The 26,256-nt window shown below is 48.2% G+C and overlaps 2 protein-coding genes across 3 annotated transcripts; both read right to left on the bottom strand.

Moving 5' to 3' along the window:
• Positions 1 to 757: 757 nt before the first annotated feature.
• Positions 758 to 5,285, bottom strand: LOC104033617 (carboxypeptidase A1). Its single transcript, XM_009486304.2, has 11 exons — positions 5,194 to 5,285; positions 4,407 to 4,488; positions 3,554 to 3,688; positions 3,288 to 3,386; positions 2,661 to 2,762; positions 2,485 to 2,586; positions 2,239 to 2,349; positions 1,779 to 1,869; positions 1,432 to 1,631; positions 1,029 to 1,113; positions 758 to 945 (listed from the first exon to the last, which is right to left on the bottom strand). The coding sequence occupies exons 1-11, from the start codon at positions 5,256 to 5,258 to the stop codon at positions 758 to 760; spliced, it is 1,260 nt and encodes a 419-aa protein (XP_009484579.2). The 5' UTR covers positions 5,259 to 5,285.
• A 3,680-nt stretch (positions 5,286 to 8,965) lies between these two features.
• Positions 8,966 to 23,204, bottom strand: LOC104033615 (carboxypeptidase A2). Of its 2 annotated transcripts, XM_075711220.1 has the most exons (13): positions 23,140 to 23,204; positions 22,019 to 22,079; positions 18,568 to 18,656; positions 16,062 to 16,143; positions 14,276 to 14,410; positions 13,388 to 13,486; positions 12,678 to 12,779; positions 12,406 to 12,507; positions 11,549 to 11,659; positions 11,096 to 11,186; positions 10,501 to 10,700; positions 9,388 to 9,472; positions 8,966 to 9,153 (listed from the first exon to the last, which is right to left on the bottom strand). In XM_075711220.1, exons 3-13 carry the CDS (start codon positions 18,630 to 18,632, stop codon positions 8,966 to 8,968), a joined length of 1,260 nt encoding a protein of 419 aa, XP_075567335.1. In that variant the 5' UTR covers positions 18,633 to 18,656; positions 22,019 to 22,079; positions 23,140 to 23,204. The 2 variants fall into 2 exon arrangements, with proteins under 2 accessions (XP_075567335.1, XP_009484578.2); XM_009486303.2 differs by lacking the exons at positions 22,019 to 22,079; positions 23,140 to 23,204 and adding an exon at positions 21,044 to 21,172.
• Positions 23,205 to 26,256: the final 3,052 nt, after the last annotated feature.

Raw genomic sequence — 26,256 nt, 5'->3', positions numbered from 1 at the left:
CTTAAATCCCGTCGGGATGGTGGCGCCCAGCTGTCCCCTTTCCCAGGGCTGTGAGAAGGCTCCGGCTGGCACCAGCCAAGGTCGGGCACCGCGGCCCCGTCGTCCCCCCTCTGCGGCGCTCCCAGTCAAACCCGTCCCAGGAACCGGCTGGGGCCGTCGGTGAGTCACCTGCCGGCAGGGCCAGAGGCGGGGAGATGCCAAAATCCCACCGCCCATGGGCGCTGGCTGCAGCTCGGAGCTGCGGGGAAGAAAAAGGCAAAATTGGGTCGGGAAGGTGTGAGATGAAGATTTTTTGCACAGGGGTCTCGGCGAGATGGGGACCTAAACTGTGGTCGCGTTGCTGGTGATGGTGGTGGTAGAATTGATTGCAAGTTCAATGTGGGACAGAGGTCAGAGCAGGTGACGTTCATCCCAGGTGGCAAAAATAAAATAGCGAATGTCTGAAAGCACTTTGCACCTAGCACTGGGCCTGAGGGTGCCCAGTGTCCCTCCTCCCAGCCCCTGGGGAAGGGACAATGGAGCAATGCTGCCCAAAAAAACCCACAAGTTTGGGTTTGGCTGCCCAAACCCCATCCATCCCCTCCCAGGTACTTCAGGGCTGTTGGGCCTTCAGGGCCAAAGCCACGAGGCAAGAAATCCCATTTTCACCATTTTTATGAAAAACAGTGCATGAAAAAATAAAGATGCTAGCCTTAAACCATAAAAAGTCTCCAGGATTATTTATTGAGACGAGGGGGCACCACGGGAGGTGCTGGGTTCAGTACGGATGCTCCAGGACGTGGACCATGATGTCCAGCAGCGCCGGCCAGGTCTCAGTAGCAGTGGGGATGATCTGGGTGCTGGGCAGGAGGAAACCGTAGCGCCCCGTGTCCCTCAGCTCGAAGGTGAAGGAATATTTCACCCCATTGTCGTAGGCCCAGTCAATGGTGGTGCCATCTGCCAGGTCTGCGGGGAGAGGAGGGGAGATGTGATCCCAACGCTGAGCACTCATGGACACGATACCACGGGGATGAGGAAGGGACGCTTACAGATGGTGTCCGCGACGCTGCCGTAGGTGTATTTTGTCCCATACACAGCGGCCAAGTCGCTCACTGCTTTTTTAGCCAGTTCGTTCTGCAAGGGAGAGCCCAAAAGTGGTGAGACCTGGTAGACCAAGACCTTGGGGCAGCAGAAACCCCGGGGCAGCGGGGTCTAGAGCCCAGCATTGTTTCCCACCCCCTCTGCTCTTGCTTTTCCCCAAACACCCTTAATTTTTTGATGGACGGGAGGTACGCCTTGCAATCGCCCTCCCTCCAAGAACCAAGTGATGGGCTTCAATGTGCAGGTTGCATCTAATGAGAAGAGCAGATAGGGTCCTGGGATGATCCAACCTGACTCTTCCAGCAAGGCTGGCACCTGCAGCCCCATGTCTACATTTTGGGGCCATCTCACCAGTTCCTGGTAGTCAGGCGCAGGCGCTCTCTTGTAGCCGTAGGGGAAAAGCAGCATCTGGGAATAGCTGTGGATGGAGATGACCGATTTCACATTCCCGTGGCTGCTGATGAAGTCCACGATGGCTTTCACTTCACGCTCGGAGTGGATGTGGGGGCCACGGTAGATCTCAGAGCAGGGGTTGCCGCTGGAGCCGGAGCCTGGGGCACGGTGGAAGAGGCACCATGCGGAGAGGCTGCCCTGGGGAAGGGTTTCTAGCCCCCAGGTCTCTCCCCTCTAGCAGGAGGCTTCAATGCTTTGAGGCACGAGCAATGCCTGGTGTGGGGACCTGGTGGCCTGGCTCTCACCTCCAAAGCCCGCATCCCAGTTTCGGTTGGGGTCCACGCCGATGCAGTGGGAGCCGGCATTGATGGACCTTGTCTTGCGCCACATGCGGTTCTAGAATCATAGAATCATAGAATCATTTAGGTTGGAAAAGACCTTTAAGATCATCCAGTCCAACCATTAACCTACACTACCAAGTCCACACTAAACCAATCAAGGGTAGACTAGACTAAACCATGTCCCAAAGCGCCACATCTACCCGTTTTTTTCTAGGAGCAGATGGCGGCGAGACCGTCACAGGGATGTGAATCCTCCTCACCTTGGGGGACAGATGACGCCCTCCTGCCCAAGCGTCTCCAGGGATGGGAGGAAACCACCTCCACCCACTCGCCATCCCAAATGGGAAGAGACATCCCTCCCCACCCAAAAACCGCGGCCAGCCACGGTTGCCAGACCCAAGAGCTGGGCACTGGATGAACTCACAGAACTGTGGGTGAAGGCAAAGCCATCGGGGTTGGTGACGATCTCGAAGAAGATGTCCATGCTGTCCAGGATGGCGGTGATGGAGGGATCCTGGCCGTACCCCTCGGCGATCTGCGCAGGGAGGGGAGTGGGACCTGCCTCGGTGCCCCTCAGGGACGGGGGATGCAACCGAGTGGTGCTGCAGGGAGATGCTAAAAAAGGGCTGGGGTAAGAACTGGGGTCCCATGTCCCAGGGCACGTGGTTACCTTGTTGGCCGTCCAGATGCCGGTGGCTTGGGTGATCCATTCCCGCGAGTGGATGCCGGTGTCCAGCCAGATGGCTGACCGATTCGATCCCCCAGTGCTGAACTGCACGGAGGGGGGAGATTTCAGCCCCATGCCCTCCAAGGGCTGGGCAAGGCAAGAGTGCCCTCGGTACCCACCTTCAGCACGTACAGGGGTCTGTTCTCGTAGCTCTGCCCGATCTGAATCTTGCTAACGAGGCTGGGATGATCATCCACCAGCATGTCCATCCAGTCATAGATCTGAAAGGAGGAGTTGCTGGGTCACGAGGGTCACCTTGGCTTGCCTTTTGGTTTTTAGCGCATCCAGCACCAGATACAATACGCAGAACTTCCCTGGAGAAGACCAGGTGCTTGGACCTCTGTATAAGCAGGGAGGTGCACATCACAAAGGCTTTTGCAAAAGCAGAATGACCGGTGGGGGGGAAAAAGCTCTTAGATTCCCCCAACACCATCACAGCCTCCATCAGACACCCACTGGGCTCCAAGCACAGGGTTTGACCCCCAAAATGAAGCTGAAGGTGTCTTCCAGTGAGGTGAGGAGGTGCCAGGAGAGGCCCCACTGCACATGGAGGGATGCTCGGTCTCCTGGTTCAGCTAAAACCTCCACTCAAGGAGGAGAGACATGTCCCGGGGGTGTGTGTGTGTGTGTGTGTGTGTGTGTGTGTGTCTCGCTGCCACCATGAATGTCATCACATGGACGCAACCATGGCATGGGCTGAGCATGACCCCAGCAAGATGAAGTGAATGCGCTGCAGAGCAAAGTACCTCATCTAGCGTGTGGTAGGAGGCAAAATCGAACATGCTGATGCTTCTCTCTACCCTCCTGGACTTCATCATGGTTTTCTTCTCCTCATCCAACAATTCCTGTTTAGGAGGGGGGAAAAAAAACACAAAACCCATCAAACAGGCTGGAAGGAGCAGATGGTTGGGTGAGGTTTTTTTCTTCCATCTCCTTATGGTTTCCAACTTTTTGGACCTTCTATTGGGACTGAGCCACGGGAGCTCATCCTGCTCCCCACCACAGTCCCTACCTGCACATCCTCGATCATGATGCTGTAGGAAATGCTGTTGGACTCTAGGAAGATTTTGACTGCTTGGAGGCTGGGGAAGGGCACCCACAGGTCAGCTGGGTGGCCAGGGTTGGTGGGGTGACGCCAAAAGTCAACCTGGAGGAGAGGAGAGAGTTCGGCCCCCATCCTGTGCTGGTGCTCTTCTGCTGAGCTCCCAGCACTGAAATGGGTCTCTAGAATTTTCCATGAAGGATCTAAAAGGTCTTTGGACAAGTTTTGGGACACACATGGATACCAGGATGGGTCAGGGTCCCTTTGCCTCTCTCAACTGATCTTCTACAAAAACATGTTTCAGCCCAAGCTGCTTGTTGGCTGCAAATGTCCCTTTGAATGATGAGTATTTGTGATTTGAGCAGACACTGGGGACACTGCATACTGGTTTTGCTCTTTAATTCGGTAGAGGTGTCTCCCTAGATCAGCTTTGCGGTGCAGATGCTGTTTCCCACCACCCATCTCTCTCCTGCTCCTCCCACTGCTTAAGTTTTTCACCAGGATTCACCCCTCAAAACAATGAGGGCAAACCAGAGCAGAGTTGTGTCATAATTCAAGCTGAAAAAAAATTCCATGACATTTTAGACCTGAATATTCAGCCTGGGAACAATGATGCTGCAGTGGCCGGGGTGTTCCGGCTTTATCTGAAACAGGAGGGCTCAAGGTGCCCTAAGATAAATATTATATTTATATAGCTATAAATTATACATATCCAAAATGGGAAGGAAAATCGGATGTGAGGTCAAAAGAAGGAGGGAGCCCTGGATGTCACCAGGGTCTCTGTTTTACACCGCGGGATGCTCGGGGCCCCATCGCAGCTCACCTGCAGCTCTGCCTGCTCGCCCAGCACCCTGAGCAGGGTGATCTGCTCCTCGTCGCTGGCCGTGATGCGGAGGACCTGGTCCCTGCAGGGAGGCAGAGCCATCAGCACATGCGGGAGGGATCGCAGGAAGGGGGGGGAAGGAGCTGAGCCTCCAGTGCTGGCGTGGCCTCATCACAGGCTGGGTGGAGGCTGTGAAAGATCTACACTGGCTCAGTGGGTTGGAAAGTGCATCAGTTGTTGGAGGTTTGGTGTCGAGAGCAAAAAATGCAGGTTCAGAACAGCCACAATGGGAAAAAGAGCAAATGCCAGAGAACCCATGGTGGTCTCCATCCTTGCTTTGATCACGAGAGCTCCCCAAATGTTAGGAATTATCTAACATATAGAAGTTTCCTAACATAGCCTCTGCTCCAGCCCAGCTGGGCTCCCCGGGGGATGGCTACAGCCCCCAGCAGAGAAGGAAACACTCTCCTTCCCCAGCAGCAAGGTTTCCCTATCTCAGTTCAGTCCTTCCCCTGGAAAAGCTCGGGGTGATGCTCTCAGGATTTAGCATCCCCTAATTTCTACCCACTGCAGTGGCCAGGAGGGTCCGCAAAACCTCCCTCCAAAGCTGGGGTGAAACAACATCTTTCCTGGTGTCCATGCGGCAAAAGCTGATGGATTTCTCTCCTTCAAGATTTCACCCTTCTCACTGACCCCAGAGGAGGGCAGACAGGGCTGGACATCCCTCACCCCAGTCCCCATCCCCAAGCAGGGCACCCCACCACCCCCTGCTTTTGGCAGGACTCACCCCACGAAAAGCTGCTCGCTGCAGGTGGCTGCCACAAGGGCGGCGAAGACCAGGAGGATCTTCATGCTGAGTGGATGCCGACAAGCCTCAGCCCCCGAGGGCGTATACAGCCCCCCCTATACAGTGCTCTGGGGGCACTCGCGGACCTTCTCACCAAGGCCACAGCTGCTGTCCCTGCAGAGCCAGCAGCAAAAAAAGAGATAAGCCAGGAACAGCTCCCGGGAGCCCCAATGTTTGCTTTATTTGGCGAAGTCAATAAAAGAGCAGCCAAATTAGGAAGGATCTGATAACGTCTTCCTTGGCGTTCGGGTTCTGCCGGGGAGGACGCGTGCCCGTGCACCCAGCTTGGTGCGAGTAGGCGTCATGGTCACAGTCACCACCTACGGAGGTGACCCAGCCCGCGGGCGTGGGATGGTGGCAATGGTAGGGTCATAAGACCCCATAGTACACAAGGACACGGTGCTTTGTTTCCATGAATTTATTACAGATTACTCTTACTAAGTACAATTATGATTAATAAAGCAAGTGTATATTACAAGTTGCTACAAAATCACTAGCAGAAAAGCAAGTATCTATACATAAATACATATTTATGATTAATTACTTCTATGCGCACCTATCTATCTTTATATAAAATTCAAAATATATCATTCAAATTATTACCAGTGCCGTTCATCAAACTGCTCCCAAGAGTGGGGCCAGTTGACGATGGATGAAGTCTCACTTCAAAGACGACGGGCATCACGGAGCCAGGCGTCCCTGGCGAGGGTCCGAAGGGTCGCACAGGGACGTTCACCCAGCGGTAATGCTTGGCAAGAGAGAGAGAGGGGCTCGTTTTGGGGTAGAAAGTGAGTTATTTTTATGTCTTTAGTGTAGATACATGTGTGGGCGCAGGACAGCAGCTCCTGGAGCAGCCGTCGCTGACTTCTGCTGTCTTAGGAGGTCAGTTTGTTATAGTGGTTTCTTTGTTCCGCAGGTTATAGCAGCGTCTTTGTTCCGCAGGTTATAGCAGTGTCTTTGTTGTGCCCTTATCTACGATGGCCCTGAGCTCCCACCTGTGCTTGTCAAGGATGTTCCAGGTTCCCGGGCCGGGTTCCCAGGCTGGCAGACATTGTCTCGGTCAGTTTTTTAGCAGACAACTTCTAACCATGGTTTTTTTCCCCATTAAAACCAGGTCGTCTTTCTGGCTGCACTGACAACAGGGTGTGCTCCGGGAAGGTGCCACAGTTGGGGGGGCCATTACGGCTTCATAATGCGGAACCGGTGATGGTGGTGAGCTGGGCCTGGCTGGTGGTGCCGGGGTAGAGGTTCTCACTGAGGTGGGATCATGGAGTAGTTGAGGTGGGAAGGGACCACCCGAGGTCTGTATCCAACCTTCTGGACAAAGCATGGTCAGCTCTGGGGGCAGACCAGGTCCCTCCACGTTGCATCTTGGAGTCCTCCAAGGATGGAGGCTGCACAGCCCCTCTGGGCGATGTGTCCCACTGCTGGACTGTCCTCCCAGTGGAAAAACATTTTCCGATGTCCAGCCTGTCTCTCTCTTGCTTCAGCTGACGCCATTGTCTCTCCCATCATGCTTTGTAGTGAAGAGCTTGGCTCCGTTTTCTCAATAACCCCTTCACAGGGACAGAAGGGTCCCTGTTAAGTCCCCCCACCCCAAAGCTGTCTCATCTCCAGGCCAAACCAGCCCATCTCCCTCAGTATCCCATCATCGGACACATCCTCCTGTTCCTCTTGGTGGCCTCCATCGGTCTTGCTCCAGGTCTTTTTGGTGCCAGGGGTCCAAAAACTGGATGCAGTTGTCAGCAAGACACACACTTACAAGAAGAGGGCCCAGGTGGCCTCAAGACCTGGATGGTTGGATGCAGCTCCAAAGCCAGGGCGAGTCCACAGGTCTACAACCCTGGCCGAGGCTCCTCGGGCTCTGCAGCTCCTGCCCACCACTTGTCACATGGTCCCTGCTCTGGTGGCAGCAGGTCAGCCAGATCCAGGAGCCAACCACGTGCCCTGGGCCCTCCCCGTCAGCAGGGTTTTACCAGCTGTATTTTTATCACCAGCTGGAGGACGGGATTTTGGAAGGGTGGGTCAGTTTGGGAAGCAGGTGCCACCGGATGGGGCTGTGAGTGGAGGGGACGGAGACACATGTGGGGAGCACCGGCTGCACCGTGCTCATGTTTGCTTTCCAAAATGCTACACTTAGCCCAAAACCAAACCCATGTGGTGCTTCCCGATGCCTCAGCTGCACCTTCACCTTCCTTTCCCTGCCAACAGCCTCATGTCCTTTGAGTCCAAACTAACATTTTACCCACTGCGTCAGGCGCGTTTGCTCTCCTGCCAAGCTCACGGAGGAGTAACTCACCAGCTGCTGGGGGGATCACAGGACATGGAGATAAACCTGTTAGACTGCAACGCTAATTCAGTAATCGCCACAACAGCAGCAGGGATTGCTAATCTCTGATCCTTCGGTGGCTCCCGTGCATGGCCCTGAGCTCTTTGCTCTTAATCCCCAAGAAATTAGCAGGCTGAACAACAGAACGAGGGAGGGAGGCTCTTGAGGGACTGCGGACTGGCTGTGCTGGATGAGAGCAGGCATCCTCCCACCGTCATCCTCCCTCTAACCGTGCCCACTGGGCAAACCAGGGAGGGAGAAAAGGGGCAGGACAAATATATGGGATTTAGGGCAGGAGACCCCCTCCTCCCACCAGCGGTCAGTGGTCTGGCAGTGTCCTGAGGCTCGTTAAAAGAAATTAAATTCCTTTAATCAGTCTCACAGCATGGATTATGCTGCTTAACATCAGGCCCTCTGCACCAGCCTGTTCTGCCCCCAGAAGCGAGCTCTGTCAGAGTCCCCAGGTTTACAAAAGCAGCAACACAGAACTGTTACGCACAAAAAAAAAAAAAAAAAAAGAAATTCTTCCCTGACCTCTCTAAACAGCCACTAGACGCTGCCAGAGTGGAGCATAAGGCAGGCTCGTGTAATGCCCCCACCTGTAGCTACGCTGCAGTAGTGTAGCAATTAACTTTCCAGATGACCTAGCTTCTCAGTTCAAGTGCTTCAAGTGCTCACCCCACTTTCAATCCACAAATTTCAGAAATACTTTAGAAAAACCTGCACCCTCACCACCCTGGGAGCCAGTTTCTGCACTGGTGACAGGGCTGGTTGCGAGGAGGGGGTCACCGTGTGGGCAGGGAGGTTTACAGGAATACAACACACTGCTAAGGGCTAGCATTGCTCAGAGCAAATGCATTTTGCATTTACTAAGAGAGATGGAGGGGCAGAGGGCAGAAGGCAGGATAGTTTGCAGCAGTCACGAGCCAGGGGACATCTCCTCCTTTCCCAACACTCCCTTCTGCTCTTAGATTTAACCTCTGCACTGACGCAAGTCCCTCAACTGACTTCTTGTTTATCTGGGTGGGAAAAAGCCCACTCTCTTCATCTCACCAGCGGTCATGCTGACATCTCAGTAGCCACACAAGTGGTCACATCTTCCATCCGCCTTTTGTCACTGTTCCTACCATGTCTCATTGAGGTGGACTGCAACCAAGTCCTAAAATCTGCAGTGCCTTCTACGGGGTCTACCGTACACAGAGAGATGCAGTGAACAAGACAAGCACAAAACATCTTTTATACACGGACACATATTGCCGTAGGAAGGTTGCACACAGAGTTTTTATTCAGCCAAGTGCCATACCGTTACAGCTGGCTCAAGCGTGCCAAGGGAAGAGGATTTGTGGGCTTGCTGCTACAGCCAGCTGATTCCCACCCCAGCTTTTAGTATGGATTGTCTCGCACGTGCTCCATGATTTTTTTCAGACCCAGCCAGGTCTCCTCTGCAGTTGGGATAATTTGGTTGGCTGGCAGGAGGAAACCGTAGTGACCTGTGTCTCGCAGCTCAAAGGCAAAAGAGTATTTGATGCCATAATCGTAGCTCCAGTCAATGCTGCCTCCACTGGCTTGGTCTGAAAGAGAAAGGGAGAAGAGCCAGAGGATCGATTTGAGTTCTGCTGTCCTATGTTTCATATTTGTGAGGGAAACGCATTAGGTTTTTTATGCGAACACTCAGCTCCGATGTTTGACTGGTGGTGTCACTCTCCAGAAGCATCACTGCTTCCAAGAGGAAGAGACCTTGTGGGTGGGACAGACACTATTGTCCTGGGACAGCCCATAAGAGCTCAGCCTAGCAAAATACTCACAGATAGTACTGCAAATGCTCCCCACTGTAAAGGTGGTGCCATACAGGGACTTGATGGAACTGGCAGCAGCTCTTCCCAAGGCATCCTGGAGAGGAGAAGATGAAGGACAAGTCAGAAAGTAGCCACGTTTAATGAGGCTAAATGTTACGATTTCACCAACCGGAACCATACTCAGGGAAATCTCCACAATCTTTCGGAAAATCTCCAGTCTTTCACACCCCTCAATAAACCAGTGCCACATCTTTCACTTCTTAATCACTCATGCTAGTGACAGCACTCACAGTTTCCACAATATTTTTGGGAGGTGACATGGCAGGTGAATTGAATCATAGCAGGTTCTACGTCTGATCATCCAGTGTTTCAGCTCACCAACTGTCTTGCCAAGAGAAGGTTCAAGAGATACCAGAAAATCCCAAGGCAGTCAGAGATATTCCAATAGTCAGTGGTCAGCTTTGTGCTCACTTCAACTACCTAATGGGTGGTTGTAGAGAAAACGGAGCCAGGCTCTTCTTGGAGGTGTAGGGGAAAAGGATGAGTAGCAACAAATAAATTGCCACAAGGGAAACTGCATTTAGGTATTAGGGAAAAAGAAAATCCCCATGAGAGCGGGGAAACTTTGGGAAGGGCTTGAAGAAACTGTGGAATTTGTCTTTAGAAATATCAAACCAAATCAAAACAATCAAAATTCAGCTGGGCAACGCCCTAAGCAACCCAATCCAAACTTGAAATTGGCTCTGACTCCAAAGCCTGTCTGCTTTCAGCAGAGGGTTAGACTAGAGACTGCCAGAGGTCTTTTCCATTTGAATTATGATTGAGATCTGTATCGCCTCAAATCATCAGCTGTGATGCTGTCATTAAAGCAGAAAGAAGCAAACGTGGACAAGCAAAGAGGGCTGAGAATGGGTGGGTATGGCACGTGTTGCATATGACCAAGATTTCTCTTTTAAAGGCATTGCAATGCACCAGGGTTTTGTTCGCTCTCACGGATGGTTACTGTTATGGATGGCAGAGATTAGCCTCGTGTTTTAATCCTGATATCTCACTGTAATACTTGAGCATAGAAAGCCAGCTGGACAGAACAGAGGGAGCTAAAGCCAAGTCATTATGTCTCACCAGCTCAGCGTAGTCTGCTGGCTCAGTGCATTTATAGCCATAGGGATACATCAGGAGCTGAGAGTAACTGTGGAGGGTGAGGAAGGCCTGGATGTTTCCGTGATTCTTAATAAAGTCAACAATAGATTTAACTTCCACTTCTGAGTTGGCACTGGGCCCACGGTAAGAGTCAGAGCAGGGATTACTACTGGCCCCAGGACCTGTTGGTGCAAAGGAGGAACAAAGGCAAACCTGTAAGAACTGGCATTCATGAAAGGTCAAAGAGGACCAACACAAAGACGGGCTTTCCAAAGAACAGTTCTTCAGCCAAAGGCAAGGCCTTAAGCACTGATAAATGCTTGAACAGCTGTGACAGAGCATGAATACTCAAGGGACACACTTCTAGAATGTACAGATTACTTCCTTCATCTTGTGCTCACCGGCATTTAATAAATGCGAAATTATCCTTACAAAAGACAGCTACCATCCTATTTGACCATTTTCTTTCTGAATCCTTTATATTAAGGCGATTGCTGGTCCTGTGTAACAGGATCCAGGACCATGAAAGGGAACTTTCTTCTTACTGACAGACAGAATCCAAAAGCTTTATTCCTACCTCCAAAACCTGCATCCCAGTTCCTGTTTGGATCAACTCCAACACATGGACTGCCTCGATTCTTGGAGCGGGTCTTCCGCCACATGCGATTCTAAAACAAACACACACTATGGCTTTGAAAAGGAGCAAATCCTGGTCCTTGCAGTAAACCTGCTACCCAGAAATAGTTGTCATTCACCAGGAAGAGATCCCAGTCACAAGCCTAAGATTATTTCTGATGGGCTGACTGCCAAGATGGGCCAATGGTCAAAAATTGAAGGGCTGGTGAATTTACAGTGAGTTAAGATGGGTTAGACAAGTAATTAGTATCTTTGGCTGCCCAACTCCTTTGTAACTCCTTCTTACAGCATTAACAAATGGACTTTCAGACCCTACTTCCCTCATACTTATTGTTCGCTTGGAAGAGCATGACAGCTTTCTAAATTGGCTTAGACACAGAGCATGCTTACTCACTGTGGTGTGAGTGAATACATATCCATCAGGGTTTGTGACTGCCAGCAGGAAAATGTCCATTTTGTTCAGCAGAGAGGTGATGGATAGATCCTTCCCATAGTCAGAGGCAATCTAAGCAGAGACAATATGGTACACTGTGATTATCAGCATGTTTCTTTCCCACGTGCTTACACTCTAACAGCTAGGAACAGAGGCAAGTCTGGCTTTCGGGGCAGGCAAACAAGAAATATTAATTATCTGTTGACCATAACTGTTCCTTGTTAGACTTGGAGCTTAGAGAGAGCAATGAATCTGTTTTACTATTTTATTCTGAAGACAGGAAGTTAATGGAAGAGGGCAACAAATTTTTCTCCTGCCTGTCCCAGAGAATGGGCCAAGCCTGGCACTAAGATTGAGAAAGATTAGCCAGGTTGGGGATATACACCTGTGCTGCACTTCTCTGGTGGCCTCACCATTTTCAGCAGAATTTAAATATTCATTTACATAGAGCTGGAAGTTTTTACCCTTTCGTGGAAGGTAACCAACCACACAGTGTTCCTCTGTGTTGGCAGACTGAAGCAGCCAACTAATCTTCTCAAAGTCCTTGGTTATTTGTATAACTATCAGCTCTGCAGTCCTCAACAATTTCACCTGAACTACGACATTTTTGTCTCCCTAAACCCAGCTGTTCTAACAATACACAGCATTTTTCAATTCTTTCCTTAGGCAGCTGCCATATTCTCTCTGGAGCCGGCTGTGTTTTAAGAGGGGTGAAGGAGAGTTAGCAGAGCTGGCTAAACACATACAGGTGTGATACACTTTTAAATAGTCAGAGGCATTTCCAAGATAAAAGAAAAATCAATCACTGCCAAAGTGACCTTTTTAGCTATCCATATTGCACTCGCTTGGGTAACCCACTCTCGGGAATGGATACCGGCATCAATCCAGATTGCAGGACGGTTTCTTCCTCCAGTGCTGAACTGTCAAACAAAACAGAAAAGTTTTAAAACTCTCCCTGACACCTTTTAGTCAAGAACATCCTGTATAGGCTGGGATGCTCTGGACTGAATTGTGCTGTATCTATAATGAACATGTATATTAGTATATGTATACACACATGTATGCACACATTCTGTGATATATGTCGTACCTTGAGCACATACAAAGGCCGCTTTTCATATGATTGCCCAATCTGGAGCTTACTGACAATGTTGCTATACTCAGCCACAAGATGATCCAGTTCTGCATAAATCTGAAATGAAAAGTCATGATGACATTTACATTACGTTTATGTATAGTACTGCCCAGAACAATCATAGGACCTGATGAAATCTACTTTTCTTTCCTTTTGCCTTCATTACTATGACCTCTCAAAGCCCCATCTCACCTTACGTCAGTGCAGTCAGCGCTCTTCCTAACATCACAAAGTAGAAGGAAGCACTGCTATATCATCAAGATCTAGTTATTTCAGGAAAAAGTTCAAAACCCTCTTTACAAACTTCTGGTAGTAAAAACACCTTACCCTCTGCTCTGCTAGATGGCTACTGCCTTCCTATATTTCCCTATTTCAAGATTCATTTATTTCTCAATCTCTTTTCAGGGTCAGAAGGAAGGCTTTTGACAGAACTCTGCAGAAGAGTTTATGAAAAAGTATGATCAACACTTGCCTGTTCCAACACTCTGTCAGGGAGAGCGCTGGCTCATTGTGCTGACCACAAAATTAATAAATTTAAAAACAAAACCATGTGCCAAAAGAAGCTGGAAAGACATTTTAGATCTTAATATAGGATGTTTGATTGAAGACAGCATGAAAAAAGGCCAGAAAAAAGAATTCTCTTCCCCTAAAGCTGAGGTACTCACGGAATCTAGAGAGTGGTAAGTTCCATAGTTGAAACTGTTGCTGCTGCGCTCCCTTTGTTGACTGTCGGCCATATCTTGCTTTTCTTTATCTAGAACAACCTAAAAGAAGCCGTTCAAAATGTTGAGAAAAGCATGCTTGATTTGCAAACTTCTGACCAAATATTTATCTCAAATAAGGACGTGATGGCGCTGTATACTGTCTCCAGCCCCAGACCCAAACTTCCCACAGCTATGGAGCAAACAGATGCTTCTTCTGAATGTATCTGTAGCAAAGTGGGCAAGAATACCAGTGTTTAAATGGTCAGCATTAAGTTTTAAACACTTCTTAAGAAGAAGAAGAATAGCAATGGAAAGCTTTGGGGGGAAAAAAAAAAGGCAGTGTTTCTTCTGAGCAAATGCTATTTTAGATGCCATTTTGGGATTACCGCTCATGAAGAAATGTCCGATTAGTGCCCATGTGGATGACTTCTCTCACACGGTGGTGTACAGTTCTTTCCGATTATGATCCTGAACTACACTTAACATGGTTTACTGAATTATGAGCAACTTTAGTGTTGTGATTCCCAAACATCTCAGGCCAAAAGACCACATGAAATTCCTCAGGGGTTATCAGAAGAGGAGCCCTGTGGAGCCTATGAGTTTACTGACGTCACTATTCAACATGGTTTCGGATAGCATCCGCAGAGTCATCTCCACAGCTTCCCAGTGCAGCAGCGATCCGCAGATCGTCTTTGAGAAATTAATCCACAGACTACAAAAATAAGGGGAGGACCTCATGGAAAGCAGAGTATAGAAGAGTCTATGAATTAATCAGTGAGGCCAGATTGTGAATCACTATTTGTTTCCCCGGGATTTAAAAGCTAATAATGTGCCAATGGCACTGCCTACCTGCAGGTCTTCAATCAGGATGGAGTACTCAATCCCATGGGACTCCAGGAAGGCTTTGACTGCTTGGACGCTGTTAGCGGGGATTCGCACATCCACAGGGAGGGCAGGGGTGGAGGGATTTATCCAGAAATCAAGCTGAAAAGAGAAAAGAAAATGGATTTGGTTTGAGGAAAGTGTTCTGCAAACAGCTCTTCTAAAGCTTTAGAAATGCTGATTTCTCCCAAACTGAACTCCTGTAGTATTGTGCCCCATCATGCTTACAGCACACTCCATTCTTTAGCTTGGCCTCATAGAATCATAGAATCATTTAGGTTGGAAAAGACCTTGAAGATCATCCAGTCCAACCATTAACCTACACTACCAAGTCCACACTAAACCAGTCAAGGGTAGACTAGACTAAACCATGTCCCAAAGTGCCACATCTACCCGTTTTTTGAACGCTTCCAGGTTGTGCCTCACCACAACCTTGTATCAGTTAATGCGACAAACTCACAAAAAAAATAACAAAGGTCTTCACTGACTTCAGAGCTTCAGTTGTATAAGTAAAAGGAAATTTTAGTCTTCTGTGATGATTACTTTACCATTTTCCCCTTTACCAGAAATAGTTTCAAGAAAAGCTCCATGTTACAGCATTAGGTAACATGAAACCCATTGGTTTTATTTTTCCTTTGGTAGGGCTTTTCTAAATTTTCATTTATAGAATCATAGAATCATAGAATTGTTTAGGTTGGAAAAGACCTTTAAGATCATCCAGTCCAACCATTAACCTAACACTGCCAAGTCCACCACTAAACCAATTAAGGGGAGAGAATAATTTCATGTTTCCTGGCTTGGTGGCTGGATTATTTTTTAATGAAAGTAAAAACTAGGAATCATTAAGGTTGGAAAGGATCTCTAAGATCATCAGTCCAACTGTCAACCCAACACCCCCATGCCCACTAAACCATGTCCCAAAGTGCCACATCTACCCGTTTTTTGAACAGCTCCAGGGATGGGGACTCCACCACCCCTCTGGGCAGCCCGTTCCAATGCTTGACTACCCTTTCCGTGAAGAATTTTTTCCTAATATCCAATCTAAACCTCCCCTGGCACAACTTGAGCCCATTTCCTCTCGTCCTATCACTTGTTCCTTGGGAGAAGAGACCAACACCCACCTCACTACATCCTCCTTTCAGGTAGTTGTAGAGAGAGATAAGGTCTCCCCTCAGCCTCCTCTTCTCTAGGCTAAACAACCCCAGTTTCCTCAGCTTCTCCTCTTAAGACTTGTGCTCCAGACCTTTCACCAGCTTTGTTGCCCTTCTCTGGACATGCTCCAGCAACTCAGTGTCCTTATTTACTATTCAAATCAATATTTTTAAACAAAGTGATAATAAAGACTCTCACCAATGGCAATAAGAACAGTAATAGCCTATAATTTTATAGTGTGTTTTCCTGTTTCAGTACAGTGTAGACTAACTAATAAATTCCTCCCACAACACTGGGAGACAAGTACAAAAACATTAGCATCCCCACTTTAAAGACAAGCTTTTTGATACTAAGATTAAGAGCAGATCAGTTCAACTATGATTGTAAACCCAGTAGGAAGAAAATATGCATGCAGGCACTCCTGAATACCAAACTGGTACTGGAACTTGCAGATCAAACACCAAGTATTGAGACAGTACATTTATTTACGGCAGCCACCGCAGTGTGGTACAAGCCTTCCAAATGTGATGCAAAGTCCTACCCTGATTAAGTCCTACACCAGTCTGAAACACTGAAAAATGCCTCTGTGGTAACAACATACCTCAAGGTGTTCCAGCGATTCCAAAAGCTGTAATTTCTTAACCTCCTCTTCATTTCTTGTCTCGATTCGGAGAACCTGGTGCCTGCAATAAATCAGTAAGTCTTCAGAAACAGTCTCAAAGAGGGGTCTGGTTGAACTAGCTTGTTATTAAAGTCATGAATTTGGTGGGTAGTTACTTGCACACTACCAGCCAATACGGACTTCTTCAATGCGTTAGACTTAGTGTCACCCAAGAGTTCAACCAACAACCTGCACAGCCAGCCTGCTGTATGTGCACTACATTAGTAACTAGTTAAATGGCAATTTTTAAGATTTCACCATAAACAAGACATCAAGTGGATGGGTTTTTAATTGCTTACAAGGATCAGTCTTGCATCTATTAGTATTTTTTGTCAGCAACTTGCAGAAAAAAAAATACGCTGGTTGAGTTTGCAAATGATCAAATGTTTGGGGAGCACTATACAACAAAGCAAACCAAACACTAAATATGGGATTCATCTCACCTTTATTCAGTTTAGTCAAAGGCTGTTGACAAACTTCTCTGTGTAGTCAGAAGCCGATACCATCAGAGGGTGGCTCACACCATTCCAGGTGGAATGAATCACCTTCTGGAAGTACCTCACTCCACTGGTTACAGAGGTAACCTCAGCTATTGACTTAGCCTATGCATTGTACAACATACTGTGATCCAACGTACTCTAAGTGGGTTTTAGATCACTAAAAACATATATCCCATTCACATACACAGTATTCCAGGCTGCTTGGTAAAACAGGTACAAGCAAACAGTGCCATGAGGACAGGCTGATGAGCTCAGGCTTGCTCAGGTCGATCAAATTGCAGCCTACAACAATTTGAAGGGGAGTTAGAAAAAAGTGACAAACTCTTCTTGGTAGGGGTAGGTGATGATAAGAAGGGAAAACAGCTCCATGCCCTGCTCTGAGCAGGAGGGTGGACTAAAAACTTCTGGAGGTCCCTTCCACCCAATGCTTTTATGAAATGACAAAAGGATCTATGAACAACAAGGGAATGCAGCAGCTGGGAGACAATAGATCCTATTCTGGAGAGCCGGGGGGGGGATTCTGAAGCAAACCTGGAAGCCATCATGAATTAACAACTGGAAATATAGCTCGGGCTCAATGCCGTAGCCAAAAGCACCTATGTGCTCCTCAGCTGTATAGCCTGGGGTTTACCGCAAGTAAGCCGAGCGTTAATGCTGCGTTTGCAAGTGGCATTTGGTGGTTAAAGCATTTGGTGTGGTTTTTTCCATTCTCTTCCCTAGGCACATGCATTTGGCCACTGTTGGAGACAGAAAAAAAGTCCCGTATCCTGAGCCAGCTGGCATCCACTGCAAGGAATACTGGAAAATGGAGATGACTCAGAGCAAATTGACATGAATAACTGCGGAATTGGAAAGCACATCTTAAGACAGGATAAGAAGTGACTTGGTATATGAGCGTAGCTATGTGTGTGTTTATTTGCTAGTGTGGCCTCAGCTGCTAAGAAGAGACACTCATTAACAGCAGTTCCTCAGTCTGGCAAGCTGATGTGTAAGATTCTTTTGATGGACCAAATTAAACCAATATTAAAGGCACTTTACCACATTAATAACTTATTATTGGATTCTCCACCACCATAAGCTTTATTTCTGGATTGGATTCTTCTGTGAAGAGAGGAGGCTCATTAACCACAGCTACTGGACGTCACTGAGGAATGAATTCATGAGAATCCAGTCTACATTATGCCAGAGCCCAGATTAAATGATCAAAATAGCTTCTCCTGCCTTTACAAATCCTAGGGTTTTAGTAGACTATGTGTATTTCTTCTTATTCTTAATCCTTGTATCTTCATATACAGACTTACTCACTGGAATCTAGTGTTCACTTACTACTTCCCAGGAAGTATCTATTCTGGCTTTTATCATCTTCTATTAAGTTTCTTACACAGTCAGTAAGACTGTGAGGAAATATGCCAGAAGGAGATAATTTTGCAGTGCAACATACAGATAAACCTTTAGAATATAATGGTTGGAAATAAGGATTTGAATGGCTTAGAAAGGCTCTGAAAAGAGTTAAGCATTTACAGAGAAATGAGAATCTTTGAAAACAAAGGGAAGCGAGTGATCTTTCTGATCTGAAGCCAGGTTCTGGTCTTTTGGCTCTGCTCTGTGCCAGACCAGATCTATCAAGCTGAACACTCAAGCTTTGCAGTGAGGTTCAGCTCCAGATTAAGGCTCAAGACTGCTCCCTAGGTACAAAGCCAAAACAAAGCCTTGGGTGAGCATGAAATTAGGAACTCAACTCTGCAGCTAGACCTTTCTCCTTAGAAAACCCAAATGAAAGTAGAGAAGGGTTCCTTCAAACACTGGAGTACCAAAGCAACAAGATAAGTCAGTCATAAAAAGCAAAGAATGTGCCCCAAGCAGATTTTGTAAAGTTAAGATCATGAAAAACAACAACTGGATAATATGGCCTTAAATGAAACATCTTCCACAAAAGCATAACTCACCCAACAAAAGTTTCCAGGCACAAGGAAACCCCGAAGAGGGCACTGAAGATCAAAATCAGCTTCATGTTTGATGTGAAGTTCAACTCAGCCTAGCAAAGGTGAATTTATACAGGACTCATTAAGAAACCCTTTTTCAGATAAAACATATCTGTATTCCATGTGACTAAGTTCTCACATTTGTCAGAGCTTTCAAGGCAACCAACAGACAGAAGGTCAATTTCACCTCCAAAAAAATATTTTCCACTGACACAGTCAAACCTGTAAGGAAGGAGTTGTTTTCAAAGTTTTGCCCGCAAAGCTCCTTGGTGTCCTTTTACACATTTTTCTAGATAGAGGAAAACAGAATCAAAGTGGACATCACCCCAGCTCTCACTGGGGATGAGGAGCTCCACCAGTCGATTCTTGGTCATGGGTTTTCCTCTGACAGATTTCTAACAGCCCGCTCCTTGTTACAACGAGGCAGCCAGCAGAAAGATCTCACTCCAGCCAAAATACTCAATCTGAGTGATTATTTTGAAGAAATAATCAGGTGAAATAATCACTCTGGTGATAGCACACAGGCTCTGGGTCCTGCCTGCTATGCAACAAGTTCTCTCTGACAGACTAGGCCAAGGTGACACTATAAATTTGCTTTTATATACAAATTACACACTTCTAGATATAAGCCAGATAGTTTAAATATATTCTTTATTGAAATTACTAGCATCCCCCCAATCTTCAGTTGGGATGGTTTCATACAGATCCAGCCAGCCAGCGCTTCAAGCAAATTAAGGTTGCAGCAAGATTCGCATGAAAGCAAGTTGTACAGTAGGAGCAGAAAAAAAGCGTTGGGTGAACAATAAGTTAGAGGAGCTCAACTCTGCAGCTAGACCCTTCTCCTTGGACAGGCTTGCTAGACATCCTCCTCTAATGCAGTATCCTTCTCAGGAAGGGGTGACGCAGATTTGAAGAAGTGCTGGAACAGCCACTGCCAGGTCCTCTCAGCTTTACAATGCCCGCAGGGCTGTTCCCTGATCCAGTAGCTCTCTGGGTCCCTTTGCTCTTGTGCTGGTCTCTGTCTACATCTCACTTCACGGGGAATAGACTCCATCTTGTTCGCCTTCCGTAAAGGTGCCCAGATATTTGAGTTGTCGTTATCTACGTTGAAGGAGTAACGGCAACGGGCAGTCTCCTGGCTGAGCTTTGGGAACCATCTCGCTTGCCTTTGGTCGTGGGAACACCCAGCTGCGGTTGTCCCAGATGACAGGTAAGGCCGGAGGGCTGTTGGATACACTTTCTGTTTGTCCCGTTAAAAATGGTACTGAGGAAGAGCCGGGTGCTGACCCAGCTGTAATACCTGCAGGTGGGGTTCCTGGGAACTAACACGGGACAGAAGGGAGACAGTTCAGCTCCTCTGCAGTCAATCTCAGGAAACCGAGGAAAGTCTCTGACAATCCCCAGAGGATCTCACCCGTACCGCTCTCAACATTTGTCAGCGCCTCCCTGAAGAGCCTCTTCCAATCTCCACTCCCATCCTACCCCTCAGCCGCCGGGGCCAGGGTTTCTTCTCATGTGTTCACAGCAGACTCCAAGCAAGTCTTTTGTAAGGCCAGGACTCGAGTTTTTGGGAACAAAGGGAGCCTCAGGCAGGGATTCCGCCTGTTTTGACATAAAGGAATTAGTCATCCTGCAACTGCTGTAACTTGGGGGCACACTGTGGAGAACATATGCGCTGCAAGACGGTAAGGTATGTTCCTGAGAGTCCCCAGGTCTTTGAGGTTTTAACCTAAATCCAGTCCTTGTGAAACAAGCAGATCTCCACTCCCCTCAATGTAAATCAGATAATGTGAGTTTATCCTAAGAGACAGGAACCATCATGAGAATTTCCTGCTTCTAGTGCTACAGTAATTCTGGTGGAAGTCAAATCCCACCTGTAGCTTATGGCCTTCACCATTTCATAAAGAGCTGACAGACTGTCCACACCACCTCCTGTGGAGTCACCCTTTGAAAACAGGAAGGAGGGACTTAATGTATGGCAAAATTATAGCTTGCTTCATTACTCATGCTACATCCCGCATGGATTTAAAGGCTGCCAAGAGATCCCGCCAAACACGACGTCAGGGTCCAAAGTACACCAACAAGCTCCAAGTGCCCTGACGAGCCTCATCTGGGGCCTCCACCCATTGTGTTTAATGAGCTGCATTTAAGCCCAAACCTTTGTACCTACTCGCAGTCCCCACTGAAGAGGCTACAGAAGCCTGCAGCACTGTGAGCTCCCGCTACAGCCATAAGGTCCTCCAGGGTTTGGAGGTCAGCCTTGAACCAGAGGGTAACCTATGGGTGAAGTCCTGCACAGGCTGAACATCAGCCTCGGTAGTGCTCAGCTCAGGGCCCAAAACACCTGAGCAAATTTGGGAGCTGCAAGAGCAGGGGTGCACCACCATAGCAAGCCAGAAGCCAAAGGTGACAGCAAGGCAAGCAGGGGTAGAGAGCTCACCGCAAGCAGCATGGCTCCACAGGACCCAAATGAGAGGACCAGAGCAGGTCTGGTGGCACTGACCAGGAACAACCACAATCCAGATCCTCAGCTAAGTCCACAGTCACACAGCAGGTCCACAGCTAGGACATCAAGAGCTACAAGCACAAGTCCACTGCACACCCACTGTAGCTCAAACAAGGATCAAAACAAATGGCCTCAGCTTAAATGCAGCTCCTGTGCCAAGGGGTGGAGGGTGTGTGGGTGGGGGCCCCACATGAGCCCGGTCAGGGCAATTAGCGCTCTCAGGGCTAACTAACATGGAACACTAATGTGGGCAGGGTGGGACATACTCTCTTCACAGTCCTAAGAGGCTGTGGTATCATGCAGTGAATCACGAACACCCTAGTGATGCATTAAGAAGTGAAAGGTTAAATGAATCTTGCCAAACCAAGCTTTTGTCTTGTTGCTTAAAATTGCTGTATCACTATATAGACGGTTTGCCTGTGCTGTCATCGACAGAGGGCCAGAACGGATACAATCCCCCCTGCCAACTCAAAAGGCTTCAAAAGCCATCAAATTTAGGTGGAGTCACTCCTTTTCCGTACAGTCCGGACCCTCTGTTGTTGCCCCTGTCTAAAAAAGGTTCTTGCAACCAAGATACAGCACAGTAGTCTCTCCTATCACCGTTGGGAAAGAAGAGGCAGCCTCTGTCCTTGCCATACCCACAGAGCATGTCTGGCCCTGAGCCCACAGTCCACCTTGTCTCCCATCCTCTCAAAATAAGCATTCAGCAATCCAGTAGGAAAGGGGAGGAGAGGAAAGGGGAGATGACCTGTGCTGGACTGAGCTTTCCTTGTGCTCCTACTGCCTCACTTGTCACCTCTGCCCTCTCTGCATACATTCTGCATTGCCTCCTGCTCTCTCACAGGGTCCTGGGCATTCTCTGTAATGCTTTTTTGAACCCTACGCATAACTTACAAAACTCATATTTACCTTTCGAATTGTCCTCCCTTTTGTCAGAACACAATCTTTTACCTTGGGCTTTCTGGAGGATCTGTTTCAGGAAAATAACATCACACAGATGATGTTACTTAGAACAACAGATAAACATTAATTCCATATGTAATGCCAATTCACACACCGCATGTGAGCTTGCGAGAGAGGCTGTGGGAGGCGAGGCTGACCAGCTCTCACACAGCTACAGCGCAGGGAGCAGCGCCAGCCCCTGCCCCAGGAAAACACAGCCAGGAGGGGAACCCTCATGCCTTTGCCACTTCTGCCAAGACTCCCAACAAGCCCATATTCTTCAGAAATCCCATACACGTTTCACCTTGGGATAGAAATGTTTCTTTTCTCATCATCTCGAGCTAGACCTTAACACCGATGCGGCAAAGTGCTCCATCTGCAATGCATCTCCTGGATGATGAAAGGTAATTGGCTGTAACACAATTCATTTTGGATTACTGGTGAGAGAGCTATTATTTCTGTAAAGTAATGGATTATTTCCACATTCTTAATCCACAAGGCACCTTGGGATTGCCCTGGATAAGGAATGAGTAGGGATTTCAGTATGTGGCTCACCGTTTGTAGATGTGACTGGCATCATTTTAGGAGCAGAACCCTCATTTTGCTCTCTCCGGAAAATCTGCAGCTGTATGCCAGTGTAGTAACACTGTCCGGGGTGGAGCTACTTATTTCCAACTCAAATTTCCTTAAATTAGGAAATCAAGCCCTTCAACTTCCCAGGGTTGTCCCCAGATTTCACACGTCTGAGTCACACGTGTTTATAACACATCGCACACTCCATCAGATCATGTTTTAGTTTTGCATTTTAGGACACCGAGCACATGGATGAATTGTAACTGGTAATATCAAGAAGGGGATGGGCAGGGTACTGGGAGAGATACAATCAGTTATCTATACCTGGAGATTAAAGACTGATTCTAACAGTGACATCATCCCATGACATAAATAATAACTCATGAGTAAATAATAGCAACCTCTGAGGTTGTGAAAGCCTTTTAGGCAGGAAAGTTTTGTATAAGGCCTACAATAACCTTCTCCTAAGGGCCAGCAGGTGTCAGCAGAAAACACAGAATTAAATAATACCTTACTCCAGCACAGCAGACAAGCCAGATAATCAAAATGCCAGTGCAGGAGCAGAGCAGGATTTTCCCTCTGATCCCCCCAAAGCCTTCCTCACCCTCATCATATTCCCTCTCATCTGGTTTCTGACTAGTGCCAGAGAGCAAGGGGTCAGTTGTTCTGCCAGCAATACCACCAAAGAGAGGAAAAAGGGTATCCCATGGAGACTCGGTGCTGGATGTGGGACACGGGGCTGTCCCCTCTCCAAAGGACGAGCATTTCCGCATTTGGAGCAGCCCCTCGGCAACCCGTTGTCCAGCAGACCATCTCAGGAAGCCCCAGCATGTCGGTCACCTGCGGAGCCACATTGATGATGGCATGGCAAAGTGGCCTCTTTTCTGCCCGTTAAGTCCTTCAGCTGCAATTTGGGGAAAGCCAGAGTGCCCTCAGGTCCTGTTGGTCTGTAGTGTTTTGGGGATGCTGGCTGGGATTCATCTCCTCTCACTTGACCTGTGCCAAAGCTGGGAATCACACCAAAATAAGGCTCTTCTTCCTCTGTAACTGATGAAGGGCAATTCACCCCACCCTCAAATAGGTGTTTGGGACTAGAGGGCCAAATTAGCCTTTTAACAGTCCTGAAATATTATCTCCATTTCATGCTTTTCTTGCTTTCATCCTCTTGCTTAGGAAATGAGTCAAAGTCAAGAGACTTTCAAACCAACTGAAATCGCCCATTGGTGTGGATGTACCGAACCAACTTTCATCCTCTTTAAAGTTGTCTCCTCCCTTTCTCCACCTGCATTTTTATTACCTTATGTTTCCTATAACTTGCTTTTTAGAAAGGAATAACACATTCCACCAGCCTTTACAGCGGGGCAACTTGGGAGTTACCCTATTGACCCAAATTGGAAGCAGAGTGGGAAAAACAAAGAAATAGGCTGGCTATCCCAGATAATGAGAATATCCCAAATGATTTTGCTTTTGCAAAGCTGCTGCCCACGTCTTGTACGAGCTGTTGCAGCCACCTCAGCTCCATATGGCTCCCATGCCAGGTCCGGCTCCTCTATCTGGCTCCTCTCGCTTTGCTGCCTCCCGATTCTTCCCATCTTCCCAAAGACATACACTGCTTTTCTTGCCTCAAAAGGACGTATCACATGAAAATGTCACCGAGATAAGTCAGTATATCACTGCACTGACAACGTTACGTGATTTACCATCCAGACCTATGAGAGAAGCATGTCACCAAAGTCATGCTGCCCAATGGGACCATCTTTACGTCAGGTAATACCTTCTGGATACACTGATTTAGCACAAAATTCATAGATTCATAGAATCGTTTAGGTTGGAAAAGACCTTTAAGATCATCCAGTCCAACCATTAACCTGACACTACCAAGTCCACCACTAAACCAATTAAGGGGAGAGTAATACAGATAAATAAACAGATACAGATAATAAACTAGATGTGAAGGGGGAGGGGGAATGTACCAGGCTTGCCTGTGACAAGCTGTGGGATGGTACGCAATGGTTAGAGGGACGGGGTGCTACTGTGAGCCCTCAACCTGTTGCCCAGAGGCATGATGAGGGTGCTGCAGCACAGTTGAAGTCTGGCAGAGATGAGCCGAGGGCTCCTGAGATAGAGCTCACAAGGAAACCTTCGTGAAACACCCCGAGGGAAACAAGGGATGTTCCACTAAGAAGGTGACACGGCCAACAGCCCAGATGAAATGCCTCTACATGAACGCACGCAGCATGGGCAACAAACAGGAGGAGCTGGAAGCTGCTGTGCTACTAGACAGCTACGACCTGATTGCCCTAACCGAAACCTGGTGGGACGAATCCCACGACTGGAATGTGGCTATTGATGGCTACAGGCTCTTCAGAAAGGACAGGCGAGGAAGGAGGGGCAGAGGCGTTGCCCTCTATGTAAAGAAATCAATACAGTGTGAAGAGCTGTCCCTGAAGAATAGCCACGAGCAGGTCGAAAGCTTGTGGGTAAGAGTCAGAGACAGAGGCTACAAAGGGAACCTTGTGGTTGGTGTCTGCTACAGGCCGCCTGATCAAGGGGAGCCTGCTGACGAAGCCTTCTTCCTCCAGCTCTGGGAAGCTTCGCGCTTGCAGACTCTTGCCCTGCTGGGGGACTTCAACCACCCCGACATTTGCTGGAAAAGCAACACGGCGAGCTGTAGGCAATCCAGAAGATTCCTGGAATGCATAGACGACAACTTCCTAAGCCAGGTAATAGACACACCTACCCGAGGGGACACGATACTGGATCTGATGGTCACCAATGCAACTGAGCTCATTGGTGATGTCAAGACTGGAGGCAGCTGGGGCTGCAGTGATCACGCATTGGTGGAGTTCACGCTCCTGAGGGACATGGGAAAAGCGAGGAGTACAGTCAGGACCCTAAATTTTAGGAAAGCAAACTTCCAAGTCTTCAAGGAGTTAGTCAGAAGGATCCCCTGGGAGACAGTCCTCAGGGACAGGGGAACGGAACAGAGTTGGCAGATCTTTAAGGACACCTTCCATAGAGCACAAGAGCTCTCAGTCCCCAAGTGTAAAAAATCAGGCAAGGAAGGGAAGAGACCAGCATGGCTGAGTCAAGACCTGCTGGTCAAACTAAAGAGTAAGAGGGAATTGCACAGGCAGTGGAAGCAGGGACAGGTGTCCTGGGGGGAATACAGGGAAACGGCCTGGTTGTGTAGGGAGGAGGTCAGGAAGGCCAAGGCGAGGATGGAGCTGAATTTGGCAAGGGATGTAAAGAATAACAAGAAGTCTTCTACAGGTATATCAACCAGAAAAGGAAGGTCAAAGAAACCATACCCCCCTGGATGAACAAGAAAGGCGAACTTATATCAACGGACGAGGAGAAGGCTGAGGTACTCAACAACTTCTTTGCCTCGGTCTTCACCAGCAACTTCTCTCCTCACCCCTCCTGAATCGATGGACCAAAAGATGGGGACCAGGGGGGTAAAGCCCCTCCCACTGTAAGGGAAGATCAGGTTCGAGACCACCTGAAGAACCTCAATGTACACAAGCCTATGGGACCTGATGAGATGCATCCCAGAGTCCTGAGGGAATTGGCTGATGTAGTTGCCAAGCCACTCTCCATGATATTTGAAAAGTCATGGCAGTCCGGTGAAG

This window comes from Pelecanus crispus, chromosome 1, assembly GCF_030463565.1.
Source record: "Pelecanus crispus isolate bPelCri1 chromosome 1, bPelCri1.pri, whole genome shotgun sequence".
Classification (NCBI taxonomy): Eukaryota; Metazoa; Chordata; class Aves; order Pelecaniformes; family Pelecanidae; genus Pelecanus; species Pelecanus crispus.
The sequence above is the reverse complement of the archived record's forward strand: the minus strand, read 5'-3'. Positions and strand labels throughout refer to the sequence as shown.